Source organism: Podarcis bocagei, assembly GCF_964188305.1.
Source record: "Podarcis bocagei genome assembly, chromosome: 14".
Classification (NCBI taxonomy): Eukaryota; Metazoa; Chordata; class Lepidosauria; order Squamata; family Lacertidae; genus Podarcis; species Podarcis bocagei.
This window is the reverse complement of record NC_138139.1, coordinates 42,668,066-42,687,890: the sequence shown is the minus strand read 5'-3', so window position 1 is coordinate 42,687,890 and position 19,825 is coordinate 42,668,066. Positions and strand designations below refer to the sequence as shown.

The following is a 19,825-nucleotide window of genomic DNA, read 5'->3' as shown; positions in this document are numbered from 1 at the left end:
ATTTTATGGTCTTTTTAGTATACATAAAATCCTTTGCTTATGAGGATCCTCCCCACATTTTCTTCAAAAAAATGCTTTGCACAGGTAACTACCATGGAGTTATAAAAAAATTCAAAAGTAGGAGGTCCTCAGTAATTAGGAAACACTGCTCTATGGAGTCAGGACTTCCTCTTTATTCATATTATAATGTTAATTGTTTATGTTGGTGTCTTTTTACATGTGCATGTTTAAATTTGTTGAAAGTCACCTAGAGGTTGCTGGTATTATTCAAGCAGCAAATAAAATGAAACAAATATCACATTGTAGATCAGGGAAGTTTTGGAAAACATTTCATCCTCCCATTTAGAACTATGGTTTTCCCTTTATATTAAAATCTCAGAGCCCTAGTTGGCCATGGCAGTCTAATGTTATTCACTTTGTTTTTAAAGGTTGCCCGGAATAAGTGGGTGCTGCAGTGGCCAGGACAAGTAGTTATCTGTGTATCATCCATCTTCTGGACAAAAGAAGTATCAGAAGCCATACAAGGAAAAACTCTACCTGTAAGATTTGGGGGAGGGGATTGCTGTAACACTGGTCCATTAATTTCAGTGGGTCTGCTCGGAGGAGGGCATAGTTGGAGACAACCCTCTATATATTGTTCAAATACTTTATTAGGCATATAGAGATTAACTTGTATTGCATTGATCTGGAAGCAGCTGTGGAAGCCTTTATCAGCTGAAGAGTAGGTTAAAATTTAAATAATCAGGGACAATCCCCTTAGCAGTTGGGCAAACACTGCAACATGGTGCTTCAAGTCCTACCTGTTGGTAATAATAACCTCCTTTTCCCCCCTGCAGGCATTTTTGGAGAAAAGCAACAAACAGATTGGAGAAATTGTTGAACTGGTCAGAGGGAAGCTGTCAGGCGGGGCCCGGCTCACCCTGGGAGCCCTCACGGTCATTGATGTGCATGGTAAATGGCAAGGCTGGGAAGTGGGAGAACAGAAGGATACTTAAGAAACTGAAATGCCCCTTCCAGTGAAAGTCACGAGATGGAAAGCGAGCTAGGGTTAGAAATGGAATAAGTATTTGAAAAATGGAAGGGGGTCTCAAAAATGCAAGCTTCCCTCCCCCCCCCATACTTCTCAGCTGAAGTTGCCTTCAACTGAATAATCAGCCCATTGATACCCCTAGCTTAGCACTATCTATAATGACTGGCAGTGGCTTTTTCAGGTTTTCAGACAGGAGTTGAAGCTCAACGTTTGGCTTAAGTGTACTGGTCCATTTGACAAAATATCTTTGTTCCTGCAGCACGGGATGTTGTCGCAAAACTGTCTGAAGACAAAATTTCAGATCTGAATGATTTCCAGTGGATTTCTCAGCTGAGATATTACTGGGAACAGGGAGAGGTGATGGTCCGAATGATTACAACTGAAGCCAGATATGGCTATGAGTACCTGGGCAACTCCCTTCGTTTGGTGATAACGCCGCTGACCGACCGATGCTATAGGTAACATCCCTCCCCACTTTTTAATGTTTGTGTTTTTTGTTCAGAAGTCATGCTCAGAACTGGAATGTCAGCAGGATATAGGTTAGGAGTGGTGAACCTGTGGCCCTCCAGATGTTATGGGACTCCAGTTCCCCTTATTGCCATCCAGCATGGCTTGTGGTCAGGTATGAAGGGATCTGGAGTCCAGCAACATCTGGAAGACAAAGCATTGGCTACCTCGGCTTACACATATGAAGTCCCAGGTGATTGATTAAATGATAGAGAGAGACAGACAGACAGACCACACTTTCCTAAAAATACAGCAAGATGGAACACAGCATATAAAATTACCATATCACCAGTAAAAACATCAGTAAACAGTGACTTGTTTTTTAAAAAAACAGTCACATTGCAAAGGCCTGTCTGAATAACACTATTTTTAGAAGGCATCTAAAAGAAGGCAGGAATAATTATGGTCAAACGTCTACTGGCAGGGAGTTTCACAGGGCAGGACCTTCCACTCTAAAAGTTTGATCCCAAATAAAGGCCACTTGATCCTCAGGACCGTAGGATCCAGTGCTAGAGGTTTTTAAAAAGCAATGCTACCTATATAAGAAACTAGAGAGCTGCGCCCAGTTCTTGGCTGAATGTTCCATTAATCCATCCAGCCATTGTCATACCCTAAAACACACATGGTATTTGGGTTGGGGCAGGGCCAATGTCATGGGGAGATTCTTGCCCCTCTCAGCAACTGCATGCAAGCTCACAGATTTGCATACTTCCCTTTTCTGAAAATGCTGGGTGTTCCAAAAAGTATAATATTTCATTGAGAAATGAACAATGTTTGAACTTGTTCTGTTTAACATTGGCCATTTGACCATACTGAGAGGGTGAGAATATTAAAATTCTTATGACTTGCTTAAGGAAAGAAAGCAAAAATAAATAAACCCACCCACACGTTGAAGGGCCAGTGTCTTAGCATTGTGTGACTCAGCAGACAATCACCAAAGTCCATGGAGAATGAGGATGTCCTAATTTGTACCTAGTTCATGTGTGTGCATAGATCCAGATTCTAACTCCTGGCAGCTCAAGCTTCCAGCAGGGGCAATCATCAGGGAAGATGGCAGTTCTACTCTAGCCGTATTAGGAGGGCCACAGATTTTACCACCCTAGTATCCTATTTTTTAAAAGATATATACTGTGCTAATTCCCCTCTTTTCTGTTTCTTAGAACATTAATGGGAGCTTTGAAACTAAACCTGGGAGGTGCTCCAGAAGGACCTGCGGGAACTGGCAAAACTGAAACCACCAAAGATTTAGCAAAAGCACTGGCTAAGCAGGTAACAAAATAATCTTTTTGCTGATATCTATGTTTTTCCCCCTCCATCCCTCCCTCTCTTTCTCTCTAAAAATAAGTTTGAGGAATCATCTTTGTTTGCTGAAGCTGTGAATCAAAAGTTCATGAATACCTGAAGAAGAAATAGGACAGGTCTTGTATTTATTCCTATTAATTCATATGCACATTCCACAAGTCTCTGTGGTGAATATATAACACACACCCCACACGTGTCCTGGAAAGAATGGGCCATCCTATTTTTTCACATGAGATTGTGGCGGCCATTTTGTGTGTCATGCTCTTGCACCATTCTCTCGCCACAGAAAAAATGCTTTCTTAGAGCTGTGATCTTGCCCGGCACCCAGAAATTGCCACAGGTTCCTCATCCCTAATGTAGAGAACCCGCAGTTTACTATTGCATAATCATGGTTTGTTTGTTGTGTGCTTTCCATTTCTCTTTGTAAATTGCTAGAGTTGTAGCTCAGCTTGCCAACTTCTGTAGCGGGGATCCTGTGCCTTTAACAGCCACATGACACACTGAAATTCATCATGCAAAATTTCATGCAGTGATGGCAAAACCTTCACCTGCTGAATTCCTGTGCATTGCACATTTGTTACAGATGCAGGAGCCGCTCCTGGAAGAAAATTAAATGGTTGGCAATGTTATTATTGTTAAGTAAAAATTTGCAGCAACTTTGAACAATATATTATGTCATTTGTTTTAGTGTGTTGTCTTCAATTGCTCTGACGGTCTCGATTACAAAGCCATGGGGAAATTCTTTAAAGGACTGGCACAGGCTGGAGCTTGGGCCTGCTTTGATGAGTTCAACAGAATTGAGGTAATGACTTCCTCTATTTCTGGTGCTTAGACTATGAGTGATGTCACTTCTGTAACCAAAATAGTACCACCCTCATATGGGGGAGATATAAACAGGCTTGAAGAATCCCAAGGTTTACTGAAATACTTTAAAGAGAGAGAGAGAGAAAGCCTAAGAGGGAAGGGAAATATCTGAAATAGCCCAGGCCTGTTCAGTAGCCACAGAATGCTGCCTGACTATTATGGGAGATGGAATGGAAAGAAGTATTGAAGAGGACATGGATAGCTGATTGAAACAATGAAACCCTGGAGATCTATTGCTAGTCAACACTGAGCCACCAATTGTCAGTATGAGGCATTTCTCTGTAAAATTTCTGGCTATAGCCGGTTCTCATTGATTTATCACACTATTTCAGCCCAGCCTAACACAGTGTTTCTCAAACTTGAGTCTCCAGCTGTAGTTGGACTATAACTGCCACCATCCCTGACCACTGGTCCTGCTAGCTAGGGATGATGGGAGTTGTGGTCCAACAAAGAGTTGGGGATGCAAGTTTGATAAACACTGCCCCAACACATTGTTCAGGTCACATTTACATTGGTTTGAAATGCATGTTTTAAATCTGAAGTATTCTTTTCTTTATTTTGTTGTTAGGTTGAAGTTCTCTCTGTAGTGGCACAGCAGATCCTTAGTATTCAGCAGGCTATTATTCGAAAGCTGCGAACATTTCTCTTTGAAGGCACAGAGATTTCACTTAATCCAACCTGTGCAGTATTCATCACTATGAATCCTGGATATGCTGGACGGGCAGAACTTCCTGATAACTTGAAGGTAAATTGTTATACACTGGGAAGGCGAAACACCCGTGGGTTGCTGGGCAAGACCAGAAGAATATAACCTGGAACAGGCAGTGAACAAAAAATAGGTAATCTGGATGAGGAAACAGTATGAGAGAGATGGTAACTGACATAAAAGCACAATTCAAAGGAAAGTGTGAGTTAGGTTTCAGAACCTGGGATAGCTCCCAGGGATCATAGGTGTTGCTCTGACAAAAGCATGTGAAGGGTATAGAAAAGGGCTGCACCTTTTGACACATGACTCTACCTGGCCCACCCCAAATGTCCATGTGCAGAGGCTTTCCTAAGTTCTGGAACTCTATGCAGTCAAAGTTCCAGAAGGGAAGCCTCCACATGTACAGATCTGCATGCCTGTCTCTGTTCAGAACTGCCACATTCTGTGCATAAATCCATTTAAACCATATTCCTCCTCTGCTGCTAGACAGTTCCTTGCAATCCTAGTTCTTATTCCTTAGCTAATTGCTTCTGAAGTCATAGGCTCACAAGTAACTATCACTGAAGTACAACATCCTTGGACAACAACCTTACCTATTGCTTTTTGTTTTGAGAATACATTGTATATTGATTATTTATTTTCCCCCGCTCTCTGTTCTTCAGGCTTTATTCCGTACTGTAGCCATGATGGTTCCAGATTATGCTTTGATTGGTGAAATTTCACTTTATTCAATGGGATTCCTTGACTCCCGAAGGTAAGTTAGTCAGTTTTCAGGTATTATACAGGAAACTTTCACTTGGGTGTGTGTGGAAGGTATATGAGCAACAGAAGTCCTCTTGGAGTCTTGCCATATATAAGTCTTTTCTCATAAACACTTTCCTATATTTTATTTCTCAGATTATTATTATTATTATTATTATTATTATTATTATTATTATTATTATTATTATTTATTACATTTGTATACTGCTCTATACCTGTAGATCTCAGGGCAGTTCACAACATAAAATTACAGTATAAAAAGAGGTAGCTCCACCACTCTCAACATGCCCCACTGCTGCCAGGCTGGGAGTTTAGATTGTCCTACCCACCCAGTGCTCTGTTTTTCCCCCAGGGGGTACTCAAGGGTACGCAGCTCTCAAGGGTACCAGCACCTCTTTTTTTCTTGTTAAAAAGTGTGGCACGTACTGTAACAACTTCATGATGAGTACTGGCACCTATTTTTCTAGAAAAAAAACACTACCCACCAATAGCATCCCCTAAGTATTTTTTTAAAAAAAATATTTTTTATTAACCGGCCAATCAAATCAAATTAAATCACATCACATAAATTCCGAATTACAAAGCCGAATTTTAAATTTTGTTGGGGGGACCCATATTTCAAGATCCGAAGGGGGATCCCCTAAGTAAGAGGAAATAGCATCCCCTAAGTAAGAGGAAAAACCTGTCATTTGATTTGTCACTTAATCTTTTTTAAACTTACTTGGTGATATCTGTTATTCATCTATTTATACATGATGCAGACATTTTATCCTCTTTTCCCCATTGTGTTTGCTGTCCATAAATTGTAACATGTTGTATAATCTTTCACAGTCTTGCCCAGAAGATTGTTGCTACCTATCGTCTTTGCTCTGAACAGTTATCATCGCAGCATCATTACGACTATGGGATGCGTGCTGTAAAATCGGTCCTGACAGCAGCAGGAAACTTAAAACTGAAGTACCCAGATGAAAATGAAAGTGTCTTGCTGCTCAGGGCTCTACTGGATGTTAACTTAGCTAAATTCTTGGCACAAGATGTCCCTCTGTTTCAGGTAAGATAATAGATGAAGTCATTTAGATACCGATAACATGAACTGTTGCTGCATGAATGTAGGCAAGCAAATGTTGATTACAGTGTTATGATTAACTAAGAAGAAAGATTATTTTCATTTGCTTAGAACAGCTTGAATCATGTTTGTGTACAACCAGAAGTTCCTGCTCTTAAACTGCATATTATTTTTTCTTCTTCTTTCATTTCACAGGGAATCATATCTGATTTATTTCCTGGAGTGATTCTGCCTCGACCAGATTATGATCTCTTCATCCAGGCACTGAATAATAATATCGCAAAAATTAATCTTCAACCAGTTCCATGGTTTATTGGGAAAATTATTCAGGTTTCTTTAGTTTGAATATTTGCACACTGGAAATATATATGTAGGCCAGATCCTTTACCCCTCCCTCAATTGCAGGCCAACTTTGGTGGATGGAGCCACTAATCTGTCTTTGTTACTAAGCCAACTTAGGCTTTATTGACTTCCCTTTTTTAGTTTCTTGACTTAAGGCTACACCTTTCATATTTGCACAGTTCCTATGAAACAATGCTGAGCGTGTCTCAAAGTGCTTTGAGGATTGATTTATTATTGAATATATTCATGTCTTCACACTTCTGTGGATTTCTGATGCCCTTATAAAGCACAAAACTTCATCTACGCAATGTATTTTTAACACTTATTTCATTGGCACAGATTTATGAAATGATGATGGTTCGTCATGGCTATATGATTGTCGGGGAGCCAATGGGAGGAAAAACCTATGCCTACAAAGTGCTTGCTATGGCCCTTGGGGATCTGAGCCAAGGTACATATCAAATTTAATTCTGCCCAATCCCTTCTTAATTTAAAAAAGAACTTTAACTTCATCTTCTCTTTCCCCAATCTGGTGCCCTTCAGATGTTTTGGACTGCAGCTAGTTATTACCTGCCAATTAACTATCAGGCTAAATTCATGGTGCTGGTACAAAGCCCCCCTACAGCTTGGGACCAAACTACTTAAAAGATTACATCACCTATTATATATCCAACCAATCACTGTGCTCTATAGAAGATGGCCTCCAGCAGACACCATCTCATTAGGAGGTCCATTCTATAAGATATAGAATCTGGGTCTTCAGTGTTGTAGTGGCCAACCTTTGGAACTACCCCACCATGTACAGAAGTCACCTATTATCTTTTGACACCTTCCCATTTCAAGAAGCCTTTTTAAATTGATATACTCATTGCAGTCTGTATCTGTGCTGGATTAGAAGTTATTTTTCTGTGCACAAAATTATTTTTTTAAAATGAAATCTTTTCATATAGGTTTTTATTTCTGATGTTTTAATTGTTAAATTGCTTTGAGACATTTCACAGCAAGCAATTCACAAATGAAAGGAAATAAATAAGCACCTATCTGCTGCAGCAGATGCAGCAAGGCTGATCTTGAAAGAGAAAGCTTACCTCTTGAGCACTTTTCCCCCCCAAATTGCCTGTTGTTGGAGAACAGAGGAAGGTTATAGGTGCAAGAATGGAAAATTGCTAATGCTGTTGTTTCCACTCTACACAACAGAGAATTTCAATTGTCTGGAAGACAAATTAAAGGTTGCATTGGCAGAAACATGTCTTACTTTGATCCAAACCTTGAGCAGTAAAACCACTTACACATTTTATTAAGCCAAAGCCATCTTTTGTTCCCAGTGTTCTGAAAATGTTGGACTATTTCCCCTTGGAACTCTCAAAAATTGTTTTCTCAGTCTGCCATCTGAACTTAACCCATCTACTTTCTTTTTCTGTTTCTTCCTTGTCTTTGTCACTTCTTCTGTGGCAGAGTGTATGCTTAGACTGAGTGTTGTTTTTTCTCCTCTCTGTACTTCAAGGAGGCATTGAAATTGATGTTCACCTATTAAGTGGTACAAACCTGGTTGTGCCTGCCCAGAGTAGTTCCACTGAAGTTAATGAACATAACTAACTGAGATCCATTAATTTCAGTGAGTATACTCTGAGTAGGAGTAGGGCTAGCTCTGCCATCAGTCGAAGTGAAGGATTATGAGAGGATGTAATGAAAGGGCAGCAAATTGTTCATTATTTAACTTGTTATTACTGTATTTTTAAAGTCAGGGAGGAGGAGAGGTGTTTTGGGGTTTTCTGGCCCTGGTGCCAAAATAACTTAGTTGTCCTTGGTTGATGGGGCTGCTGCTCTGCATCAGCCTGCAAAATGTCTTGGATCTCAGGGTCAATTAAAGCTGGGTAACTGAAGAGGGACTCCAAGTCTTTGAAATTTTTTTTTAAAAAATGGGGAAAAATAATATACACCAAGAGTGTAACATCTACTTTGGGCCTGAGAAATAGCTTTGGGATAGCAAGGCTTTTTAGGCACCAATTTCTGCCAGTGAGTTTGCCTTCTAACTAGTCAGAGATCAGAACTGGCAAATCTGTCCATTTTAGATTCTCCCAATTTCTCACTTTTCTAATCTTTTGTTTAGTTCTCCACATTTCACCTCAGTTTGCAAATATTTATTTTTAAAAGTCCACATGAAAATCTATCACCATTTAGTGAATGTCTCTTAATTGACACATTTTGCCTGATACACATTTTTGCAGAGCACTTCCCCCTGATCCAGCATATGCATTTTTATACACACTACTTAGCTGCAGAGCTGCATTGCAAAATTCAGAGAATTTCAAGTGTTTTTCAGAAAGTACAAATTAGGCAGATTCACCTTTAAATGAGAATTGAATTCCTCCCTTGTCGCTAACCTAAGATACTTTTTTTGTCTCAGACCCTTCAACAGAAGAATCTGCAGTTGAATATAGAATTATTAATCCAAAAGCTATTACCATGGGACAGTTGTATGGGTGTTTTGACCCTGTGAGCCACGAATGGACAGATGGCGTTCTTGCAACCACCTTCAGAGAACAAGCCAGCTCTACAACAGAAGAGAGGAAGTGGATTGTCTTTGATGGTCCTGTTGATGCTGTTTGGATAGAGAACATGAACACTGTGTTAGATGATAACAAGAAGGTAAATGCCATGGCTGTAATGGTAGAGTTTGTAATTTAGAGTTTTATTACCTTAGTATTAAGATGGTAATTTGAGGACTTACTCTAAGGTTGCATGATTCAAGCAGTTCCAAAGGCCTAGAGCAGTGGTGGTCAAACTTGGCCCTCCAGCTGCTTTTGGACTACAACTTCCATCATCCCCAGCTAACAGGACCAGTGGTCATGGATGATGGGAATTGTAGTCTCAAAACAGCTGGAGGGCCAAGTTTGGCCACCACTGGCCTAGAGGCTGCTGCACTTGTTTGAAGAATAAAGTTCTTGCAAGCTATTCTTCCTTCCTCTCGTTTGTGGATTCAGAATCATTACACTGTAAGAAGTGTAGAATGAGGACTGCACTGAATCAACTTGAAGCAATTTTCTAGATGTACCACTAGACACATATGGTAGTAAGAAGCTGTAGGAACCACACCCAGTGGTTGATTGCAACTGGTTCATTTATTATTGTAGTTATTTTTAAATAACCTGCATTATTTGCTTTAAGATAACCACTAACTTCATATATCTGGAATTAAGCCCCATTGAACTGAGTAGACATGGTTAAGATTGTGCTGTTATCAAAAGCAAAGCATATCTGTAGAAGTGGGGAAGCAGAGAGTCTCTGTAGCTCTTTCTGCCTATATACATAAATATGTAAGCATGTCATCATACTGTAATTTGCATGACCACAAATATGCAGCTGTGGGAACTGCAGCACAATGTGTGAGCATTCCAGGCAAGCCCTGCTGCTGCCCACCTCACTCTGACGCTCAGTGGGTTTGGCAAGGTTAAGGGATAGGAAAGGGGCTTGGTGAGGGGTAAAGGGAGTGGGGTTGGCCTGGTGTAAAGGAAGCAGGCAGGAGATTGGCAAGCATGTGGGGGTCTGGTAGGTGTAGGCAGCTTTGGCAACTGAAGCAATGAGAGGCAACAATCCCTAGTATAGAATAACACTGTTCTAATGCAAGATGGCAATGATTTAAATTCATTCATTGCTTTTTACAAGAGTCTCAAAGCAAATTTCAAGGGAAGGTGTTTACATCACAACGCCTGTCTTAATTATTTTAGATTACAGTCAGGGAAATATTTATCTAATACTAGATAGTTTGCTATAGGCTTCTAATACACAAACAGCTCTTTGAATCATGGCCTTCTGGGTTTCCAATTAAATATCTAAGTTGTGTGCATTAATTTCTACAGGTCTACTCTTAGTAGGACTAGCATTGGCTACTACCCACTGTCTTTTTAATATCTCTGTGTGTTTGTGTGTGTGCGTGCACACACACATGCACATGCACATGCATGCAGACATTAAACTATGATTAATATAAAATGGAAAAAGAAGTTTCCAGTGCAGCCATGCTGGAAGAGGAGAGAGGGAATTGCCCTGCTTATGCTAAATCATGGTTAAACATTACATGCAAACCTTTCATTATCTTTTCCTCTCAAGCATGGAAGTATGAGAAGAAGCAAACGAATGATGTTCATCCTCTTACAGAATGTCACTGTTGTTCATGTGCGTGTCTGTAAAATGACTGAAACTCTGCGTGACACATGCTACAATTGTGCAAGTTGTCCTGTCACAATCCCTACTGTACACATGACTGAACCATGGTTACATGATGTTTTCATTCTAGCTGTGCCTAATGAGTGGTGAAATAATTCAGATGAGTTCAAAGATGAGCTTAATGTTTGAGCCAGAAGATCTGGAACAAGCATCTCCAGCTACTGTCAGCAGGTAACTTTTGCAAGCAGAGCCAATAGCAGCTTTGTGTGCCTCTCTATATTGTTAGAGGATTGGTGCATACATACTTACATACATAATTTTATCTGTATGCTCTTTGTGGAGTTAATGGCCCTAGGCAATTCTCTTGGACATCTTAGTAACATGGGATGCTGCTTTGTCATGAGTCAGACCATTGGTCCACCTTGCTCAATATTGTTGATGTTGTCAGCAATTCTCCGTTCATTTTCTGTATTTAAGGTAGATGCTCTGCGACTGGGATGCAGTCCTTCCCCATTTTTACATGACCTGTTTGTCTGATTCAAGAGTTTGCCATAGAAACAACTAGCTGGTAATGTTTCTAGAAGGAAGCCCCATGTGGCTGGAGGCCAGGGCATCCAAGATGTAAGAGAGCATCAGGCCCAGAGGCCAGTCTTCCCTGCTCTCTTCTGGAGGAGCTAGGAAGACACAAAACATTTGGTTTTTTCTCCATGCTGAGTCCAAAGCTATGGCTTTGAAAGGAAGCCTAAAGGGGAAAAAGCAATATCTGTTGGAGTGCTAATGCTGTGAGGCCTTTCATCGTAATGCCCAGCCTGTTTGTATGTGAAAATAAAGCCTTATATCACAAAGATCCAATGACATTCCTTCCAAAGAAACAAAAAATGGAGTCTTTGTTGGCATTCCTGAAATCTCTTACACTATTCAGAGAGATTGAGCTGTATGGAACAGTGTGTGAGAGAGAGGCAGGAGGGGAGGGAGAGCAGGAGAGAAGTACTGATCAGGGAAAACCACATAGGGAGAGGGGACAAATACCATGATGCTGAAGAAAGAGATCCATGTTCAGGGAGAGAGAGACCTGACCTTACAGGCTTCCTTCATGACGTTGCAAAAAGGTCCAGAGTTGGTCCCCTTCCAGTGTCAAAGACAGGAAAAATAGGTGCCTATTTCTGCCTAGGGATGGTGGTGGGGAGAGGGAATTGATCCAGCTACAGTAAATCTGTTAAGTTTGTAAGGTGCCAGAAGAATCCTAGCAATTGCCCAGTGTCATCTGAAGGCTGAGTCAACTTTCATAAGTCTTACCCCCTCATTGCAAGCAAATTTGTGCGACAAAACTGTTAATTCTTCCAGGTGTGGTATGATCTACATGGAACCTCACCAGTTAGGCTGGAAGCCTCTGAAGGATTCTTATATGAACACATTGCCTCCAAACTTGAACACCGAACACAGAGAACTGGTTTGTGGGCCTATAATTTAATAATAATAATAACAACAATAATGATGATGATGATGATGATGTGGGGCTTTCATCAGAAGTTTGGGGCCTGGGCCACTTAGGATCCTTAAACACTAATGTGAGCACCTTGAATTGGGCTTAGAAATGAACTAGCAACTAGTGCAGCTGGAATTATTTGAAATCTAAACAGGATCTAAACATTGGTTTGGCTGCTGGATTTTGGACCGTTTGAAGATTCTGAGTCATCTTCAAGGATAACCCCTTGAAGAGCCCCTTGAAGATGTAGAGCACATTGGAATAATCTAATCTGGAAGTTAGAAACTGACAAGTGTCTCATACAAGAGAACAACTGCAATGGGCAGAAAGGCAATATGGGGAGGGGGATGAGTTGTTGCTGTGGCCGCATAGCTAGAAAACTGCTCTGTGCTGTTTGCAGTGTAGGTGGAGTGGTAAGTGCTCTTGTTTTGCCTCTTATGTGACAACTGAGCAGAGTTTGTTTTCACCTTGGGAGAGACATGTTGATGATAGAGCCATTTAATAATGTAACCATTTTTGAACCAATGGTCCTGCCATCTTGGCACTACCACCAAGAAGGGCCTATCTCTTGTAAGCTTGCCCTAAGACATGTATGGTCATGTAATAGCTCTCATTTATGTCTCATAGCCAAGATGGGTCTCCCTGGTAATTGTCACTCTATTAGCATGGTACCAAAAGAAGGGGAAATGCACCCCCCAAGGCATAGATTTGCACAAAATTCCCATATGCTAATTAATATGCATAGGTGCAAATTTAGACATAAATACTATAATTTTTTTAATAATGCAATACACCCCACTAGGGTGAGGGAGACTGTGTCCAAGTGCCCTTTGTGCATGCTCATTCAGGTGCTACCTGTCGATGGACAAACCTGTTCTCCTTTTAAGGGTTAATTAAACTGTAATCGAACTTGTACTGGACAGCTCTTCAGATAGGGGACTGTCCTTTGTATAATAGGATACATGACCAACCTCCACTCTATCCAATGTTTATGCAAATATATACCATCAATAAGGAACCCAGTGGAGTGGAGCTATAACACTAGTTCCCAGGACGGGGCGGTAGGCACAAGGCAGCGTGGAGATCCGGGTGGTGCAGGTGCAGCAGCGCAGTCCCTCCAGCACTCCTAACATTCCTCTTGCACTGCACCAGTCTCCCCACCATCTCCCTCTCTCCCTCCTGGTAAATGGCAGAGATACCACTGCAGAGGAGCTAGTGTTACAGCTGTGCCCTTCCAGGAGAACCACTTCTAGACCCTTCGGAACAGCAGTAATTGAGGGTCCCATGGGTACCCTAGCTTTGTGATGGTAGTCTTACCACCTGTACTGGAAGAGCTGGCCATGTACTAGGCAACATAAGGAAACTGCCTCAGGCAAAAAGTCCTGGAGAGTGAGGAGCAGCAGCAGCAAAGCTTGTGCTTGGTAAGGATCCTGTGAGCTTCATTTTCCCGCTTGCCCACCCCCCTACCTTGCTGTGCCATTTTGCCTGTCATGCACCTCCTACCCTCAGATGCTGTGGAGAATGCTGCCCCATTGTAAGACTCAGCTGCCAGTTCAGTTGGCTGCTGTACATATAATGGGATTGAAGAGGCACCGTTCGTTTTTGCTTTTTCCTTGAAGCAGCAAAATGTATTGGTCCGGCTCTGCATATTGACTGTTAGCAAACTGTTCCTATTGGTAATAATGTAACTTCTGCTGCATTTGAAAGCCATTTACCCTTTTCCAACTTCCAGGTTGACGACTTGTTCATGTGGCTAGTTCAGCCTTGTTTGGAATTTATTCGCCATCATTGCAGGGTCATGGTTCAGACATCACCCATCCATCTCACTCATTCCATGATGACACTGTATACTGCTTTGCTCGGTAAGGATCCTGTGAGCTTCATCTTCCCACTCTCCCACCCCCACCTTGCTGCGCCATAAGATTGTGGGAACAACTGCGTTAGTTCTCCCAACTAATTTGTGCCCCAGAAATATATGGAAATGTCATTGAGGAAGCCCATTTTGAGCTGGGTCCAGGTTAAACTGCAGAACACACTGGTATGTGTGTGCAAAGGAATGAACTGAAGAAACCTAAAACTGTAGTAAAGCATATGTTTTTTTAAAAAATTATTCTAGTTCAGGAAGAGTGGGGTGTAGGAATGCTCTGGCACAAACCAGAATAACAGCTGTACATAGCTTTGGCACTTTCCTAATGGGAAGCAATGCACAAATCTAACAAACCTATACAATGAAAAGCTGTAATAGGTGAAGTCATCTGGCCTCCCTAGGCTATGCATTTCTCTTTACCTGTCACCTCTTTCCATATGAAATGCATCTTGCATTGAAATCCATAAGGGTATCTTCGTATACAGTACAACCTAGGTTTATTTCAATTCCAGATTCTTTTTTTTTTATTTATAAAATTTTTATTGGTTTTACAAAATTTTATAGAACAAACAAACACTTAAAAAGACAAACATACACGTATAATTTCATATCATATTTTCATAAACCTCTTTTCTGGGACTTCCCCATACCCCCCCTTTCTGCATCCCAATGTCCATAATTTTATAGCAACTCCCATTTGTTACTTTCCAACCTCTGTCATCTTAGTCATCTCTATATTCTGACCTTATATCACTGTATCCCTTTGTTCCTGAAAACCACAACACTCTAACATTCATTAAGTTTATAATAGTCCTTAAGATAACTTTTAAATTTTCTCCATTCTTCTTCCGCCGTCTCTTTTCCTTGGTCACGGATTCTGCCTGTCATCTCGGCCAATGTCATATAGTCCATCACTTTCATCTGCCATTCTTCCAGAGTGGGTAGATCTTGTGTCTTCCAATACTTTGCGATGAGTATTCTTGCTGCTGTTGTAGCGTACATGAAAAAAGTTCTATCCCTCTTTGACACCAATTGGCCGACAATGCCCAAGAGAAAGGCCTCTGGTTTTTTAGGAAAAGTACATTTAAGTACCTTTTTCATTTCATTATAGATCATTTCCCAGAAAGCCTTAATCTTCGGGCATGTCCACCAAAGGTGGTAGAAGGTACCTTCAGTCTCTTTACATTTCCAACATTTGTTGTCGGGCAAATGATAAATTTTTGCCAGCTTGACTGGGGTCATGTACCACCTATAGACCATTTTCATAATGTTTTCCTTTAAGGCATTACATGCCGTAAATTTAATACCGGTGTTCCATAACCATTCCCAGTCAGCTGACATAATGTTATGACCAACATCCTGTGCCCACTTAATCATAGCCGGTTTGACTGTTTCATCCTGTGTATTCCATTTCAGCAACAAGTTATACATTCTGGATAAATTCTTAGTATTGGGTTCTAACAATTCAGTCTCTAGTTTTGATTTTTCCATCTGAAAGCCAATTTTCCTGTCCTGTTTGAAAAACTCCATTATTTGATGGTATTGAAACCAATTTTGTACTTTATGTTTCAATTTCTCATGACTTTGTAATTTCAACTTATCTCCATCCTGTTCCAAAATTTCCCAATACTTCGGCCATCCGACCTCCATATTGAGTTTCTTCACTGCCTTGGCCTCCATATTTCAATTCCAGATTCTTAATATAGTGCATCTAACAAAATGATTTTTAAAGTCCACATTCACTTTGACCTTGTCATACCACAGATATCCATGTCATCCAAACCGTAAATCATGACCTTCTAGTTCCAAAATCCTCCTACTTCTTAGGATCACCCACTCCTTCATCCACACTAAGCAACAGGCTGCAAAGTACAATTTCAAATCAGGCAGTCCCAATCTCTGCAGTACTTTCATTTTAGCTCGTGGTTTTTTATATTTCCATAAAACTTCGATAAATCTTTTTTGCCATTCTTTAAACAGTAAATCAGTTGCAATAGGTATTGTTTGAAATAAAAACATCATTCTAGGTAAAACATTAATTTAATTACTGAAATTTTGGTCAGCAATGACAATTTGTCTGCAAACAGATTAGCATTATTTGCAGGTTTTGCCTTCCCCATAGCAATAGTCACAACTTTAGCAGAGAAGGCCTTGCATGGAATCCTTTAAGTCTAACATCAGGGGGTGCAGTGGTGCATCTACCCCACCACAGAACAGTGCAATAAGAGGGTACCCCTTAGAGGGGTCTAGTTGGAAGTCTCTGTCCAAAAGCCAAGGTGTATGGCAGATGGGCCACAGAGCTTTCTTCAGTGGCTTGGGAGGGTCGTCTGTGTAGACCCTAGGATCGACTCTATCATGTGCCAGCCGTCCACCAGCCCTCCAGTGCCTTAGCCAAATCCAACCTACATCTGGAATCAATAAAGTTGTGGCCTATTTTTAAATCCCAGAACATTGTCCTGTCCAGTTTGTTCACCTAACAACTTCTCCTTTCTCCCTGTTGACTCACATCAGCTGAAAGGCCCTCTGTGCACCAGATATGCTCAATATAAATTTAATATAGGATTGTGATGTGAGATGACACCCCTTGCTTGAATCAGTATCTGAGCAAACAAACAGCAGAAGAGTGGGAGCTGAAAGTGTTTGGAGCGGGGTGCCAACTTGAATAAAATATTGGGGGGGGGGCAGGTAAGGCCTGCCCTGCATAATAGAACACATGACATGGTACACACACACCATTTGACGTTGTTGACTATGCCTTCTAAGAACAATCTTCATCTGCTCTTTTTTAAAAATAGATGAAATAAGGAATTCCGGCGAAGACGATTCCGAGACCATGTCCAGCCAGCAGATCACCCTGTGGCTGCAGGGACTTTTCCTGTTCGCCTTGGTGTGGACCATTGGGGGCACCATCAACGCTGAGGGAAGGAAAAAATTCGACCATTATTACCGGGAAGTTTTGATGGGAATGGACGACAACCACCCACGTCCCAAAAGCGTAAAGCTGACGAAGAACAACATTTTTCCAGATAGAGGTCTGTTTAAAATACACTTGGCAAATTTAAATAATTGGCTTTGTTTATACATCATGAAGCATCATATCTCCAGTATGGGCATTGAATTGTTTTGTAATAGGTCCCAGAGATTAAGAAAGGAGCTGATCATCCTGAACACCATGGATGGGGAATCCTCAGCTCTCATAAGCTCCAAGTAGAATGACCTGGGATTATTTATGCTGTTATTTAATTTATACCGCACCCTTCAACCTGAAGAATCCCAGAGTTGTATGCAACAATTCATAAAATTGTGCATGTTCATACAAAGGTCATAAAAGAAGAAGAAGAAGAAGAAGTATGATGAGAGTTTGTATTCAACAATATCTGGAAGGTCATAGGAACTCTCTGATAGCCTTAGAGTAACTGAAAGAGAACTGAAATTGACAGCCTTCCGTCCCTGCCTCTGAGTGCAATTTTTCCACCTAGGAATTTGTTTTCAGTATCAGAACCCAGTTCACAGAAAATCCATTCCTGGTCTTCCCTAAGGTTTTCTTTACTTTTTCTTTACTTTTGCAGTGTAATTTGAAAGTGGTGTGTTGAATGGGGAGTTGCTGCTATTGTTACACAACTGGAGGATAGAAATTATTGGTGGGCTACTGCTGTAGCTGCCCTTCTGTACCAAAAGCATGATTTGGCACATTTGGGTTGTTTCTGTTTGGTTAGAAGGCATATGTAGAAACATATCCAAATTTTGCAGTCTGAAATAATACCCAAAGTCAGCCTTGCTGCCTTGAACTGAGCTTTCCCGATGGCCTTTTCCCCTCAACCAGGGACCGTGTACGACTTTTACTTCCAGAAGATAGCCAGTGGACAGTGGAATAATTGGACAGAGTACATTACAAAAGAAGAGCAAACCATCCCTGCTGGAGTAAAGGTATACCATTTGCATTTATTGCCTCATAATTGCTCAGGCTGACCTTATCTGATTGGCCAAATTAACAAGTCCTGACCATTACTTTCAAGGGGGTCTACTCTGAGTAAAACTAAGTTGGATAGAACCATTTATTATTATGGGTTGTATTCAGAAAGTCCCATGTTCAATCCTCAGCTGAGGTTGCTTTTTAATCATCATCATCATCATCAATCTGTATTACGGGTCCAGAGACCCAACAAAACATTACAAATCAATACACAGTTCATACTTTTAATCACTTATCTCCTTTGTATCTCATTTCTAACATCATTGCACACTGCTTAGAAACTACAGTGTTAAGAGGTGTGTGAATAGTTGAAATAATGAAACCTCCGTTCTTTAATTAAAAAAGAAGAGGGAGAGGTGATTCTTGATGGCTTTGTTAATAATTGCTTGTGGCTTCGTTTATTATTTTTAATAAAGTTGAATGGGACAGTTTCGATTTTGGATTTTTGTGTCCCGCTTTAGAAACACTGGTTAAAGAACAAGATTTTCCCCAGTCCCAAATCAATGAATGTAAGAGCTTGTTCTCAACATTCCATCACACTTTCTGGAATGACCAAGAAAAACAGTGAAGTTTTAGCAGGTGTAGGGCTGGGACTATGATGATGGGGAAGGCCTTAATGGGCTAATTAATTTTGTGCATCACAAGGTCTGCAAGGGCAGAATGGGATGACCTCACATCATTGTGACATCAGGTGAAAGCCTTGATGGGCTAATTGTTATTGTGATCATTATATTTATTTATATCCTGCCTTTTTCGCTGACATGGACTCAAGGGAACTTACAGATAAAATAGGAACAGTGAATATATAGGAAGAATATCATTGAAAAGCAATTAAACATGTACAGAACTAGGACTATATATAAATATAAATTATGTTTGAAATACTGCATATATTAATATCATGCAATTTGAAGCAGCTGGATGCATATTAACTGACTCCTTTTGGAAGAAATCATTGACTAAAATATCATGTAAACTTTTACTTGTAGAATTCTTTAAAAACAGAACATAAGCCTCAAAGGTACACCCCAACTATCCATACAACGTATTGTGATGTACAGCACAGGCTCAGCATCTTAGATAATACGAAATTATCCAAACAAAGGCCTTTCTCCTCCCACAGCATCCATTTTCCCTGGAGCTGTTTTCTCTGTGACTCAAAGGGTCATTTACACATCCTTACTTCCACACAGTTTGAGACAAAAGACTAAAGGCAACTTCAGAATGGAGATTTGCAACCAAATACCTTTTTCACCTGATCTAAGGTTACAACACTGACATGTTAGCTAGCAGAAAACAACAACTAGCTAATTATCAACTCAGCAAGAGCTCAGAGTCTTTTAGAAAACTACTGTGAAAAAACCCCAATGCAGCATCACATATTTAGCCATTTTCCATTTAAAACCTTCATTAATACACATACATTTTCTGTTTATGTGTGCATTAAGCCAGTTATACTTAACATTAAAAACATATGCATAATTACAATAGCCCTTTCATTAAAAGCAGTCAGTTCCCAAAAGCCTAATAATGGACAGGGCGTAGGCTTGGTCCACCCCCTCCCTCAGCAGCATCTCCACTTGGATTTGGTTAAATTTTTGTCTGCTGTGTTCCCAACCCTCAAGTTGAGCTCAAAGCAATTCACAACAATAGCAAATATAAACAACTCTCAGTACTGCATTGTTATACCTGTTGTCTTCCCAGTAAATGAATAGTCACCGCTCATTCCTATGGAGCAAAGCACAAGCTCTGC

General features: G+C 40.6%; 1 protein-coding gene across 8 annotated transcripts in view; it reads left to right on the top strand.

Moving 5' to 3' along the window:
* The window catches only part of DNAH3 (dynein axonemal heavy chain 3), an 84,409-nt gene that overhangs the window by 37,877 nt on the left and 26,707 nt on the right, over nucleotides 1–19,825 (top strand). For all 8 annotated transcript variants that reach the window (XM_081169312.1, XM_081169310.1, XM_081169306.1 and 5 more), the window contains exons 27-42: nucleotides 429–539; nucleotides 837–951; nucleotides 1,290–1,488; nucleotides 2,698–2,806; nucleotides 3,528–3,641; nucleotides 4,272–4,448; nucleotides 5,072–5,163; nucleotides 6,003–6,222; nucleotides 6,433–6,567; nucleotides 6,919–7,030; nucleotides 8,987–9,228; nucleotides 10,877–10,977; nucleotides 12,091–12,196; nucleotides 13,965–14,094; nucleotides 16,895–17,131; nucleotides 17,923–18,026. In XM_081169312.1, the coding sequence (XP_081025438.1) occupies nucleotides 429–539; nucleotides 837–951; nucleotides 1,290–1,488; nucleotides 2,698–2,806; nucleotides 3,528–3,641; nucleotides 4,272–4,448; nucleotides 5,072–5,163; nucleotides 6,003–6,222; nucleotides 6,433–6,567; nucleotides 6,919–7,030; nucleotides 8,987–9,228; nucleotides 10,877–10,977; nucleotides 12,091–12,196; nucleotides 13,965–14,094; nucleotides 16,895–17,131; nucleotides 17,923–18,026 (2,304 nt within the window). The remainder of the gene's footprint in view (nucleotides 1–428; nucleotides 540–836; nucleotides 952–1,289; nucleotides 1,489–2,697; nucleotides 2,807–3,527; nucleotides 3,642–4,271; nucleotides 4,449–5,071; nucleotides 5,164–6,002; nucleotides 6,223–6,432; nucleotides 6,568–6,918; nucleotides 7,031–8,986; nucleotides 9,229–10,876; nucleotides 10,978–12,090; nucleotides 12,197–13,964; nucleotides 14,095–16,894; nucleotides 17,132–17,922; nucleotides 18,027–19,825) is intronic.